Genomic DNA, 13,781 nt, shown 5'->3' with positions numbered 1-13,781 from the left:
GACGGAATAATACACAACGGCTGCTGAACACTTGCCGGTTACGTTTTCAAAATGCTTGTGTATATCTAACTACACCGCGTGATGATGACCGGCCGCAGCCCGACGGCCACAGCGGCTGGCCGTCTGTTGCTGTCAACAGCAGCCGTGTGCTCTCTCGTCCGAATCGGAATAAGAAAAGTTGAGAAACTGAAAACAAAGTCAATAAAGGAAAAAGAGAAAAAGAAAAGTCAAAGAAAAGAGAGAGACACCCAAATCGATTCGCTTGGAAGACGTTGAGCTAAATAAAAAAAGGGAACCTTTAAAAGAGATAGAACTTGTAGAGAAGGGATGACCAAGAGAAATATGCGTAACAATAAAACCAATGAGAGATAAACGAAGAGGAAAGAAAAGACAAAAAAAAAAACCGTGTCAGTGGTGGTGAACGTGATAATAGTACCGAGGCGGCTGTTTAGTTACTTCGTTTGTGTCGTTAAAAAACACACAGACAAAAAAACAAAACGCAACATACACAGATGGATATATATACGATCATTACAGTATACAATCATATAGACACGCATAATAGACGAGAAGTGAACGAGAAGCCTTGAGAAAACGGCAGATGCTGTGTGTGAGACGGCAAAGGCAAGCCATGTGTTACGTACCTCATTCACAGCGACATTAAGAACTTAAAGCTACTGCTACAAAACGGGCAAGGATAAGAGCCATTTGCGAAACAAAAAGTGAACTCGTTCTACTTGCAAAGTGTAGATAAAAAAAAAGGAAGAAAGAAACATTGTTGTGGACAGATGTGGGATTGTTAGCAATAGAAGCGAGGCGTCAAGGACGGACTTTGTCAATGCGAAAAAGAAAAATGAAAAATTGTTAACAATACTATAATAGTAAACTATCCAGTTGTGTGCTGTTGTTTCTTTCCTCATTTCACGTTGCGCACATGGTGCGCCGCCGCTAACAAAACAACACATTTTTTTTCTCTTCTTTTCTATTTTTCGTGCGGCACAACCGCACCACAATGAATTGTGTAGACCGGCAGTTGGCCGGCTCGAGCCTACATTACATGAAAGTTTTCAGATTTTTTTTTGTTTCTTTTCGTTAGCAAGTGGTTTGGTGTTACATACAGTCTGTCCGCTGTGTGGGAGAAAGTGTGTAAATACGACTTGATGCTAAGAAAAGACAGCAAGTGTCGTTAACTTAGATCGCTATATGGTATCAATATACGTTGCGTAGAAGTGAAATCGCGGTCGGCGATGTCTTGCTCAGCCAGCACGCACAATTTTTTTGGTTTCTATGGCTGTTCGCGTGCACCATATGGCTTCCAGCAGGTCGTCGTCATCATTCAATTGTTCCCAAGAACCAAAGAAATAGAGCTCCCCCCTTTTTTCCGGTGATGCAATCTACCGATTTTTTCGTCCCTGTTTTCTATTTGCTTGTTTACACGTTAGATCTAGGTGAAAGCTAATCAGGTTGATTAAAAAAGGACAACCATTTCACTCTCTGTTACACGGTGCTCTAAATAAACTTTCCTTTTCGACTTGGCCTGAATTGCATCTTCGTGTCGCTTTCTACTTCTGTAGACACATACCGATCCTCTTCTATCCCCCCTGTTAGATTGTGTCATCCTCAAGGCGACTGTACAATGTGTTCCGAGAGAGCTCTTTCTCCAAGATGCCAGATGACAATTTCACATCGTTTCTTTGAAGAAAGAAATGACCATAAAAAAACAAATACATTTGAGCAGTGATTTTTTTCTTCTACCTTAACATTTTTTTTATGTCCTTGGTTTCTGGCCTGAGCACACATACGATTCCATCTTAGCCGTGCGCGATAAAATCCAAATTGTCTCTTCTGCTGCTGGACAGAATAATCTCCCTACAATACTGCCAACGTTTGCCCATCTGCGACCACCTACGACAGTTGGTCGCTTAATTTTTTTCTTTTCACCACTGTTTTTTTCCGTACCCACTTCTTTTTCCCGGGGAGGTTCAATCTGTCAGCAAACGAAAATGAGACGGACCGGTTCTGTTTCCCTCAGAGGAAGGAGTATGCTCTCAAACGATGCGTTAAGACAGCGAACCGTGAATCGACTCCAACAGCTTGGCTGATTTCAACAGAAGGGAGACGACCGGTAAAAGATCAAAGACAAAGAGAGAGGGCTAAACAATTGAGACCGTCATGAATGTAAATGAGCCAGAGAGTTTTGAAGAGTACAGATTATAGTGTTACTTTGCATCACGGCGGTAGAGCAGCCGGTGCACTTGTCTGCATTTTTGTACCGAAGGTATAGCGCAGCTGCTGGTTTTTCTTTTTCAAGTTTCATCAACGTCAGATTGCGTGACTTGTGCGTTCGTCCGCACTCTGTTATTCAAAGCTTACGGCCAACAGTATCACGTTGTTGGCGGTGTTTGAAGAGCACGGCCAAAAGAAGGACTGCTGTTTGAATGCCGGGCTACTATGTTCATACCAACGTACAAAAGTGTGGAAGAGGTATATTTCTTTTACCGACACGCTCGCCCACCTTGACCGCCTCCGAAAAATGATGCGTGGTCATCACTTATCGTTGGCTGTCGTGCATTTCAACTTGTCAGGCCGTTTTGGAAAACCAAAGCAAAACCGCCGATTGCACATCCCCAAAACCTCAAAGATGTGGTTATCATCTTTTCTTAGTCTCGATCACGTTACAGAACAAAGATTTCCCTTTCGTTACTGCGTAAAAATGAAAATAATATAGGTCAATGAAAACTCACATGGACATTATCAAGACATATCACGTTATGTACCTACGTCCAGTCTATGAGCCAGGTGACATGCTAGATAAGGTCCAACGATAAAGCAAGTCAAGCGTTGTAAAATTCGTACGAAAAGCTAATCACGCGTGACCGGGGATTACCTAACTATGCGATATCCATTTCCAAGGCTATTGTTTTTACCGTCTTACATTTCGCCTAGCAACGCGACTCACTTTGATATTCATTGCACGCTTGGTTGAATCATTGGAGAAGATTCAGTAACACACGCAAAATGGAGTTAACTCTTTGATGTAAAAAGATAGATCCCAGGGAGGAAAAAAAGACTGGCGGGTCATTGATGCGAAGAATACCATCATTTTTGTTTCTTTTACAAGTGGGCGTAGCTAACCAACCGATTCCAGACGAGTACCCTGTAGTCGCCATTAACGACAGCGCCTCACCATCAAACGAAATGAACGAAAAAAATCAAAACACTAGTCGTGTGTGAATAGAGAAACGTGCGAGATATTATTATTCCAAAATGAAATGATCCGTACATCCCACGTACCGTAATAATATCACAGACTATTCAGCTATTCTCGCCTCCCTCCTCATTCACCACCCGGCAATAAAAAACCGTAAATTCCCGATAGGCTATCAACATTTTCCCGCTACCCAGTACCTAGTTACACCCCTTAATGTACATACACACACCTATAATAATCGACTTGTTTTCTTTTCTTGAGAATGATGAAACATATTTTTTTTTGTGAAAACAGATTGCAGCCAAAATGTGTTGTTGGAAAGACCGATATAAAAGAAATTGGTCGGACATTACACATCGCGAGAAACGATGTGCCTCCGGGTAATCAAAAAATGTACACCAAATGTTTTTCGTTCATTTAGAAACGGACGACAGATGATGGAGATGGTTCAATAAATTCAATACAATCGCAAACGATAAACAAGAGAAATAAACTGTTTTGATTCTTTTTCGTTTTTGGATCAAAACAGTTTCTGAAATGACTTTCAACAGCTGACAGGTTGTTAATGATCTAATAAAACTATGTACGCTGATAATGACGTCAACAGCACGACGCGGTTCTGAAAGCAATTTTTGTCCGGTGAATAATAGGAGGCCGTTGCGAATCGTTTAGAAAGTTGTTGGCGACCTGTTTTCCGGTAAGTTACCCGTGTCAAATGCTACGCTTCACACACTTTCATCCGCCAGCAAACGTTTTATCATCATCCACCTGAATCTTCAATGACCGGAGCCATTGTCTTTTTTCTGGGTAACGGGTGTTAATTCATTAAAATAAAAACATCAATAAAAAGAAAAACGGTTCAAAACGATACTTGACGAGTTTTCTGGCGGCTAAGTTAGCGTGTTACGACCCGCTCCATGTTTGGCACTTTGTGCGAAAGCGTCAGCAGGAGGGATGTTGTTGCTGGACAACACGAGATATTAAACAAGTCAGTTGAATAGAGCGGACGTGATGAGCGTTCTCTCACGTTGACCACCTAGACGAAGCAAACTGTAACAGCAATTCCGACAAACCCCCAGATGGTTTGCAACGGTCAAAGTCCTTCTAATGAAGACCCTTTTCAACACTTGTGCTTTTTATTCTTTCAACAGGAATCGTGGCGAGTTCGTTGGGAACGAACGCTCGATTGTTCCGAGAACCAAATACGAAAAGCAAAACGACTTCAATTACGTAATATAAATCAAATAAACGTCCTCATTCGAAAAAATATTGTTACGCAAGATGCATCAATGACGTCAGGCTCATAAAGATACGTTCCCTTACTTAAAACCCGGATCTAGTCTTACGAGAATATAAGGAAGCCGAATTGAGGATACTGAAATATACCACATCTTTCGTACATGTATTACGAAAGCTTTTGGCTATGATAACAAAAAGAACACAACGCAACACTGGGGGCGTTTAGGAAACGACTTCATTCAAGAATCACAAGAAGTAACCCGTCTTTAGAGCGTTCCCCGTGGTCCATTTTTTAGGCAACCTATGAATCAATCATTGATAAAACAATAGAGATTTATCAATAAAAGATATTTTTTGAAAACGAAAAATGTAATACCGCAGCTCTCAGTGCCTGATCTAGATCAGCTATCAGATCGCCGACATCTTCCAGACCGATTGATAATCGTATCAAGTTATCCGTGATGCCTAAAGCGGCACGTTCTTCTGCACTGACCGAAGCGTGAGTCATCAGTGAACTAAAAAACAAAGAGTAAAAATCATCGAGTTGGCCGTTAGCAAAATTGCGCATTAAACTAATGCCGTGACCGCCTACTGTGAAAACTCCTTTTTGTATGCGTACAATGTACATGATAAAAAACAGTGGAAAAAAAATAGCTAAGCCTCTACTTCGTCAATTCCTTTGCATCAGCAACAAAGTTGCCTTATTTCAGGCAGGGCGCAATATGTACATTATGGCGTTTACGATGTGAATAGCACAACAGGGCATCACCAAGTGCGTACCCGTAAAAATTATCTCATCACGTAAAGGAACGAGTGTCGCTTTTCTTCTTTCCCACCTCTCGTTGAATGCCACAAGCGGCGGCACGCATATGGTGGCTTTCAAGACAGCTCATTGAATTTTTGTTACAGCTTTTTTCCCCCTAACAAAAGCGGATACACAAACCTGACAAATTAGGCACGAATCGTCCTTTAGAAAAGAACGAGAGAAAAAAAAAGCGAACAAAAATATCGACTGGGGCCCAGACCAGCTGTTGCGCATACTTAATCTCGAGAGCGTCCCAACAGACTCTGGCCGTAATACCATGCAAGACATGCATATTTAAAGTTATGTAAGGATGACTTACGGCAGTTCGGCTAAACTCTCGTATCCTCCCAAACTTTCAGCCAAGGTGAAAACCTTGAGTGCCTTAAAGAAGGCGCGAGACTCGGCCAGTCCTCCCTTGATGTAAATGGTGATCATTCCGCTATGACCGTAACATTGCCGTTTAGCAAGCTCATGCTGTGGATGAGAGGGCAGTCCTAAAATGAGTCCGTCCATCCAATTCATTTAACTTGTCACCAGAAAGAACATTAAGAAAACAGCACAAATTACCTGGATGAATGACGCGTTCAATGCAGGGGTGGTTTTCAAGATAGCGGGCAACAGCAAGCCCGTTTTTCATATGCTCCCGCATACGAAGGTGCAAAGTTTTCAAACTGCGGTTGACCAGGAAACAGTCGAATGGCGATGGAACTGGTCCAATAGCTAAAAACCACCAAAAGTTTCATGCATTAATAACTAAATGAGACGGCTAATTTGTACACCAAAATTGCTAATTATTACCGTTCTGGAGGAAGCGAAGACGAGTATGGACGTCATCGTCGTTCGTCATGGCGGCTCCCATTATGACGTCCGAATGGCCATTCATATATTTGGTTAGCGAGTGCATAACAATATCAGCTCCGAGCTCCAATGGTCTCTATGCCAGCATGATAGTTACGGAAACAAAGCTTTTTAGTATAATTCTGTAGGTTTTATGAAAGAACATAAAACTTTTTTTATACCTGGAAGTAAGATGAAAGGAAAGTATTGTCCACTACTAAAAGGATGTTTTCTCTTTTATGAACAATCTCAGCTACTGCAGCAATGTCCACCAACTTCAAGGTGGGATTGGTGGGTGTTTCTACCCAAACAAGCTGTGTACAAAAGAATAAATTTATAATTAGCATCTGGTGTTTGACATGGATTTCTGATTACAAAAAAACAAATTATACTGGAAATACACCTTAGTATTCTCTTGTATAGCTTTTTCAACATTCTCAGGATTGGTAGCATCAACAAAGGTAGTTTTGATATTCATTCGATCAGCTACCTTCCTAAGGTAGCGATTGGTACCTCCATATAAATCATCCATGGAGACAATATGATCTCCTGCACTGAGTAGGTGAACAATAGTGGTTGAAGCTGCCAGTCCAGAGGCAAAAGTCAATCCTTATGTCAGAAATAACTCATGAATTAGGTTTCTATTTTCGTAGTTGGTTAGTTTGCATTCATACCATGTTTAGCTCCCTCAAGGGAAGCTAGCACTTTTTCAAAGGTAGTTCTGGTTGGATTTCCACTTCGGCTATACTCAAAGCTCTAAAAAGAAAATTCCCAAGGTTGTAAAGAGCAGTAAGTATATAAACAGGTACTTCTAGTTACTCTGAATTCAGCTGGGGCATCCTGCTTGAAAGTTGTGGCCATAGAAATGGGAAGCACAACTGGCATGGCATCCCATTGTTCTGGATCTTGGGCATCATGAATAGCTCTGGTTGCAAATGTTGGATCTTGCTCTTTGAATCCTTCAAACGACATATTTCAACCTACGAATATAGCACATTAAAATACATGAACACAGATGGAAATGCTGCAGTACTGTTTTCCTTAATTAGATTATCATTTTACAAGAAAAGCCATAGGTAAACACATGAGGGGCGTTTCTAAGCCAAGAAATAATGCATTAGATTGTCGAGGTCGATAAATATCATTGTTGATAAAACTTTGCTCTTGGATCACTTGAGTTTTTGGAAAGCAATAATTAGTGAATGTGTTACCTTTTGTACTTGACAGATAAAATGCAAAGTTTTGCACAAGTTAGGCAGTTCCTCCCCACGGATGAACCGTATTGACACACGTGGAAAACGAAAGTGAAAAGCCCCTCCACAGCTGCGCAATAGCTGTAGCTCCCATATTTTAGATATGCATGTCTGCTAGACGACGGTAGAAAAAAGCGGCTATTTGATCCTATTTACTTCACGATTTCAATGCACCGCTTCTAGATAGGCTTGATTATTAAACACATGAGGAAAACAAAACCATAACCGCGCATGATATTCTATCTTGTGTTTTGATATTTTTATGTGGCTATCAAATTCGACCTTGCCCAGCGAAACCAAGGTAACTGAGCATGCGCTTCCGCTCCTTTAGGCACATGAAAGGCTTCTGCTTAATAAGGACGGATATTTTTTCACTAGGGTGACGATATACGACCATGTCAAAAATTCGATTGCTATAATCTACTACTTACTTGATAACACTGTCGCTTTGACCATGTAGCAAATGCAGCTTTCGAGAAGTGATTCACGTCATCACGCTCGAAATTTAAATGTTCAGCGTTTTGTTGAAATGTTCGTGACTGGGCATAACTGTCCGACTCTAAAATATTATCTATTGTCCTCAGGTCTGCAGAGAAATGGCTAAACATATTTGATCAGTATGATATATGCTTTCTTCTTTTAACGTAAAACCTGTCAGTAAGAAGAAAAAAAACGGGCGTCACGGGTCGTAACTTTTCTTTCGCCTAAAACGCAGTCGTTTCAAGTATTTACTCCTGTTTCGTTTCCTTGTAACTTCGCTAAGAAAAACGTTCCCACTTTTCTCGACTGGTCCCATTTTCTTCAAGGGCAGTAGCTTTACCTCGATTTATAATACCCAATTTTAGCAGCGAAGGCCAAACTCATTGTAAAGGAAGCTACCTATAGCATTTCGAAACTCAAATCAAACAATATCATTGTAAGAGGCATTACAGATACAGAGATAGCCACAAGTATTGCCATTATTTAAAACCCAAAATGAGAACGTGAAAGTTATCGTGATGAACCGATCCACGAATTGGAAATATTGAAAGTGTGATGAGCGTAATCTAAACCCTTTTATGGGTTCTTTGTGAATTTTTCGGAAAAACCTCGGCCGTGTGCAATGGGATGGGTTAACTAGCCAGGCTAGATTTTCTAAATGAATCAGAAATACGGCGAATTATGTTTAAACGCCCACCTGTTTCATCGCCTGCTTTTTCTCTTTATCCTTTTTTCGTACCGTTCTCGTTTCGTCAATTCCGAGAAACTATCAATTTTTTAAGGTAGAAAATGTGCCATCGCACCAGAACTAAGGGAAAGGGATATCAAAAATCCATGATGGCCGCTCTTCTTTTTCTTTTTCTTCAGTTCCGTTTTCTCATTTGAGAACTAAATTTTTCAACCTCCTCCCCCAAAGGCAACCATTGAAACGAGACGCTCTAAAGGATTTTGGAATATAAGAATTATGTGCCATTGCCTAAAAGAAACCTATGCAACTTCTTCGTTGTACGAAAAAGTACACGTGTAACCTTGTAAAAGGGTGTAGGGTTAAGTAAGCATCACCTGTTATTTGGTACAGAGTTGGAAAATACGTTACAAATGAGCTCGTTGTTTTTTTATACTTACAAACATGTGGCGATCCACATTTTCCTTATGTGTTTTTTTACCTTTAACACACAAGAGAATGCGCAGTAGGATAGAACACTATTTTAGTAATTACGATGCCTCATTTGCAATGTGCTACCGCATGCCGTTGAAGAAGAAAGAGGATTTATTGTTACGACATGTCGCATTTCACGCAGAGTTTTAAACCAACATGTGTTCTTATCGTTAAAGGGGACTTTCCCGCACTATATTACCGAAGCTATAATATCAAAATGCACTCAAAGTAAATTGTAATGCTGTAACGTTGGGGCTACAGCTTAATCAATGATACGGTCTAAAAACAATCATGCTCCTTGGTTAATGTTGTTGTAATTGAATTCAAATCATCGCGATTCTACGAATTCCAAGATGAACAAAAAGGTAGGGCATTTTCACGCTCGAGAGCGTCACTTAACAAGTCTCAGACGTAACACAACTATGTAGCTGTATCGGCGAAACATCTTGATCGTGGCTTTCAACACAACCATCACATAAAAATCCAAGAATTTTTTTGAAAAGAATAGCGCACGTGAACGCTTGGATGCATAATCCCTCGAATCAGATTTTTCATTGGCGTCATAACTGCGTGAGCCAAAGGAAACTTAGTCTCGGTCATTTTGTTTGAACGACGTTGAATTTTGAAAGCTGAGCAATAAAAATAAACCTTTCACGATTTTATATTGGAAGAAACGTTAGATGAAACCTCTGCCAACGAACATTGTGCAATATTGTTATAATTCGTATGATTAATTAAATGGAGCCCATTAAATCAAAACTAGAAGCAGCAAACATGGTTCTCGAGTAGCTAGAAAGATATACGGGTATCAGTCAACATTACAGCGGACGGACCTACATCGTCGATGGATATCGTTAATTAGACCATAAATCTTGCCAAAAATAACTTAATGAAAAATATATCTTTACTGCTGCCTTGAGTGCCTGGTCCAGATCTGCTATCAAGTCTCCCACATATTCCAAGCCAACGGATAATCTAATCAAGTTGACTGGAACACCAAGCTGGTAACTTTCAGGCATAAGGGCCCTATAAAAAAAAAAGAAAATTACTTTTATCCGTCTGCATCAGAAAAAGCAAATCAAAAAGTTTTACTAACGGGATTTTCACCAAGCTTTCGTATCCTCCTAAGCTTTCGCCTAGAATGACAACTTTAAGGTGTTTAACGAAAGCCCTGCACTCGGCTTTACCACCTTTAAGGAAGAACGTAATCATTCCACTGTGGCCGTAACTCTGCCGCTTGGCCAGTTCGTGTTGGGGATGCGACGATAAACCTACAAAACGAAAATGCATTTTAATTAAGTATCTATAAAAACTGCCTTATTCAGTTTACCTGGATGCAAAACGCGCTCAACGCAAGGATGTTTTTCTAAGAAACGTGCCACAGCTAGTCCATTTTCCATATGTTGGCGCATGCGAAAAGGCAACGTTTTCAATCCGCGATTCAGCAAGTAACATTCAAAGGGCGAAGGAACAGCACCGATAGCTATTGAGATTCATGAGAAAAAAGTTGATGATACAGTCACGCTTAACCGTTAAGGATTGCTCAATTTCTACTTTTTTGAAGGAAACGAAGTCGATCGTGTACTTGATCATCGTTTGTCAAAAGTATTCCCATCACCACGTCCGAATGGCCGTTGAGATATTTCGTTGCTGAATGCACGACGATATCTACCCCAAATTCGAATGGTCTCTGTGCAAGTATACGAGCGTGAATAATAGGCACTATAGTTTACTTTTAAAGAGAATCATATACCTGAAAATAAGGCGATAAAAACGTATTGTCAATTGCAAGAAGGACGTTGTCTCGGCTGCGGACCATGGCGGAGACTTTCTCGATATCGACCAGGTTCAGTCCCGGATTAGATGGCGTCTCTATCCAGACCAACTAAATGATAGAAACCATACACAAAAGATTCACACAAGTTCTAAAGCTTTGAATAAAACAATGGGCGACAACACAACCCTTGTGTTCTCTTTGATAGCTTTCTCGATATTGGTAGGGTCCGTGACGTCAACGAAAGTTGTTTTGATATTCAAACGATCAGCGACTTGTTTTAAGTAGATGCTCGTGCCTCCGTAAAGATCCGTCGAAGAGACAATATGGTCACCGGGGCTCAGTAAGTTGAAGGCGGTAGTAATGGCTGCCATTCCTGATGAATAAGCGAGTCCGTATTTTGCTCCTTCCAAAGATGCTACTACTCGTTCCACAGTGTTTCTTGTTGGATTACCCAAGCGGCTATACTCGCAACTCTGCATAATATGGCATATCATTTTTGTTTATTTTGTGAAAATAAACATCAGACGTTTTTAGGCAACAATATGGAATGAGATTAATGAAATATTATACCACGAATTTGCCGGGAGCCTCTTGTTTATAAGTGGTCGATAATGAAATTGGCATGACAACCGGATTACCATCTGACCATTGTTCAGGTTCCTGAGCGACGTGAATTATTTTAGTTGCAAATGACGGGTCTTGTTCCCTGAATCCGTAGGTGGAGGTTGTGGTGATCAACCTACTTAAAAGAAACAGTTATACGTATTAGCATAAGTAAGGCTCTGATTTCGTGAACTGAAATCTCTTTGAATAAACCTGCACTTTGAAAAATGGGTAAACTTTTTCCCAATCTTCAACATTCGCCATGTTTGTCTGGCCAAATCCATCGTGAAACTTGTGTTGGAATTGACTGATCAACTAAAGAGGAAAGTCACCAACTGTCTTCTTAAACTTTCGCAAACACTGTAATCAAGTAAGGCGTAGTTGGCGATAGCGCGATGCTTCATCAACATGACATGCAATATGTCATTTTAGCTCTCAAATATTCCCTTTTCCCTAAACTGAAGAACCCGTTTTTTTAAATGACAGTTTTATCTCATTCTTGCAAAGTCCACAAGGACAGTCAAGATCATGTCCTTCTTTTTCGCTTGGACTAGCCAGTTTTTTTGTTTGTTTTTTCCCGCAACGCCCAATCGATACTGGTGACGCCGCTATGCTCAAAGACACAAGAATGTGTGCTGAACCACTCTCTCGTCACATCATTTTGACGACCGAGAATTATCTCCTGAGACATGTACATAAACAAGTTGGAAATGGCTATTTAGTGAGGGGAATTTTATATGCGGAAAAAGACGGCCTCTTTTTATTCTGCATTGGTGGTTCGTTTATCTTGAGCATTTGACAGTCTAAAATCGATAAATGAACAGGGAAACTAAATTAATATGGTCCATCGCAGCAATTAAGATTGTTAGGCAAAGGCCCGTTAGACTGTATTAAAGAGGTGGTGTTCCGCCGACGGCTACATCTTTTGATGAATGCTCAAATGGATATCTAACGGCTGAACAAATAACCTGCAATTTACTACACCGTAACGTTGTCTCTCCGATCTCCAGATGTTATCCAACCTTTTGAAAAGAAACACCAACAGCTTGTGTAGAGCTTTTTCAATGACATTACAGCATTTAACCGAATAGCCAAGATGATTCAGGTCATGATCGAGAATAATAAAGAGCAAAATCAAGTTAAGAGCGAAAAGTGTACCCAGGCGTGATGATATTTTGACCTTAATGGCATGGATTCAGTGACAGACTCCACGGAAGCGAACATAATGTCGTCTTTAATATCATGCTGTCGTTACGTCAACGCCTTTTGCTCTCGTTACAGACGCAACGGTCTCATACAGCTAAAAGAGACATAAAAATTCGTATTTTATTTTTTTTTTTCTTTAGCTTTTTGGGCCTCGTTCATATTGCTAGTCACATCGTGTCCTTTGCCCTACATTTTCTTGTTATCGTAACGGTGCTGCTATAATTTAGTTAGAATTGCAATCAGCAAAAAGATTTAACGCCTTTTTCCTTACATAATGTCTCGAAGCTAATTTAAACTTTATTTCTGATGTATAGTACATAAATGAGACGCATTGTTAGTTAATTAATGTCCATGATGACCACTCGGTTGGTTGAACTGGCGAGAAAACATTGCCGACAGGGTAAAGACAAGTCAATAACACTATCCGGAGAGCCTCTAAGTCAAGGCGTGATAACGCTTGATTAAAGCAGTTACACATCTGGCAACATGCATTTAATTGACAAGTCGTTCAACCTCTCTTATGTATATTCAGATATACGCATACATAGAAAAATGATGAGGTTCAGTTTAGTGTTTTTCAAATCAAAATGGCTATGTAAATGCCTGTATCCTTGATCTAAGGTTGGACAAGAAAAAAAACGTCAGATGTGTAATGAAACATTTGTTGGAACAGTTATCCCCTTATTCAAGAGAATAGCTGTCCATCCACCTTTTTTTCCACAAATATGACTGTAACAGCTTGGCTTCTTTCCTTTGTCGGCACAAATGTTCACAGCCGGAAGATTCTAATGATCCTTTTTCACGCCTACATCTGCAAGTCTTAAAATCTAAATCAACACATTTCGGTTGCATCATTCTACTGTTTTGACACACCGCTTACATTCTCTCGAAAATTTAGAACAAAAGTGCCCTTCTTTTATGATGGTTTGTACTTTGTATTTTGAGTCAAACTTTTTATTTAACTTGTGCCTATCCGGTTGATGTGATTACATTATGTCCTTGGCTGGATGCGTCATCGCAGCAGTTGCTGCCAACATTTTCTTATTAGTAGTACACTGAACGGGTGTTTTTAGCCAATACGACATTTCATCACGACATGTTGGTCTCATTGGCCTTTCAGATGTCATCGGATAAATCGAATTCACGTTCGTGTCCGGTGAACACATCTTTTTCTGGACACATTCTACAGTGTATTTTTGGGAACAGAATTG

The 13,781-nt window shown here is 40.3% G+C and overlaps 2 protein-coding genes across 2 annotated transcripts; both read right to left on the bottom strand.

Annotated features, from left to right (window-relative positions):
* Positions 1–4,592: 4,592 nt before the first annotated feature.
* LOC130692155 (cystathionine gamma-lyase-like) lies at positions 4,593–7,320 on the bottom strand. The gene is made up of 10 exons (XM_057515238.2): positions 7,304–7,320; positions 6,912–7,072; positions 6,767–6,848; positions 6,496–6,701; positions 6,275–6,406; positions 6,054–6,189; positions 5,823–5,975; positions 5,575–5,749; positions 4,827–4,965; positions 4,593–4,751 (listed from the first exon to the last, which is right to left on the bottom strand). The coding sequence occupies exons 2-10, from the start codon at positions 7,062–7,064 to the stop codon at positions 4,743–4,745; spliced, it is 1,185 nt and encodes a 394-aa protein (XP_057371221.1). The 5' UTR covers positions 7,065–7,072; positions 7,304–7,320; the 3' UTR covers positions 4,593–4,742.
* A 2,307-nt stretch (positions 7,321–9,627) lies between these two features.
* On the bottom strand, positions 9,628–11,734 carry LOC130692154 (cystathionine gamma-lyase-like). The gene is made up of 9 exons (XM_057515237.2): positions 11,578–11,734; positions 11,332–11,500; positions 10,947–11,234; positions 10,738–10,869; positions 10,539–10,674; positions 10,315–10,467; positions 10,081–10,255; positions 9,893–10,010; positions 9,628–9,817 (listed from the first exon to the last, which is right to left on the bottom strand). Exons 1-9 carry the CDS (start codon positions 11,646–11,648, stop codon positions 9,803–9,805), a joined length of 1,257 nt encoding a protein of 418 aa, XP_057371220.1. The 5' UTR covers positions 11,649–11,734; the 3' UTR covers positions 9,628–9,802.
* Between the last annotated feature and the right edge of the window lie 2,047 nt (positions 11,735–13,781).

This window comes from Daphnia carinata, chromosome 1 (assembly GCF_022539665.2).
Source record: "Daphnia carinata strain CSIRO-1 chromosome 1, CSIRO_AGI_Dcar_HiC_V3, whole genome shotgun sequence".
Taxonomy (NCBI): domain Eukaryota; kingdom Metazoa; phylum Arthropoda; class Branchiopoda; order Diplostraca; family Daphniidae; genus Daphnia; species Daphnia carinata.
Note: the sequence above shows the minus strand (reverse complement) of the source record. Positions and strands in the feature narration are given on the sequence as shown.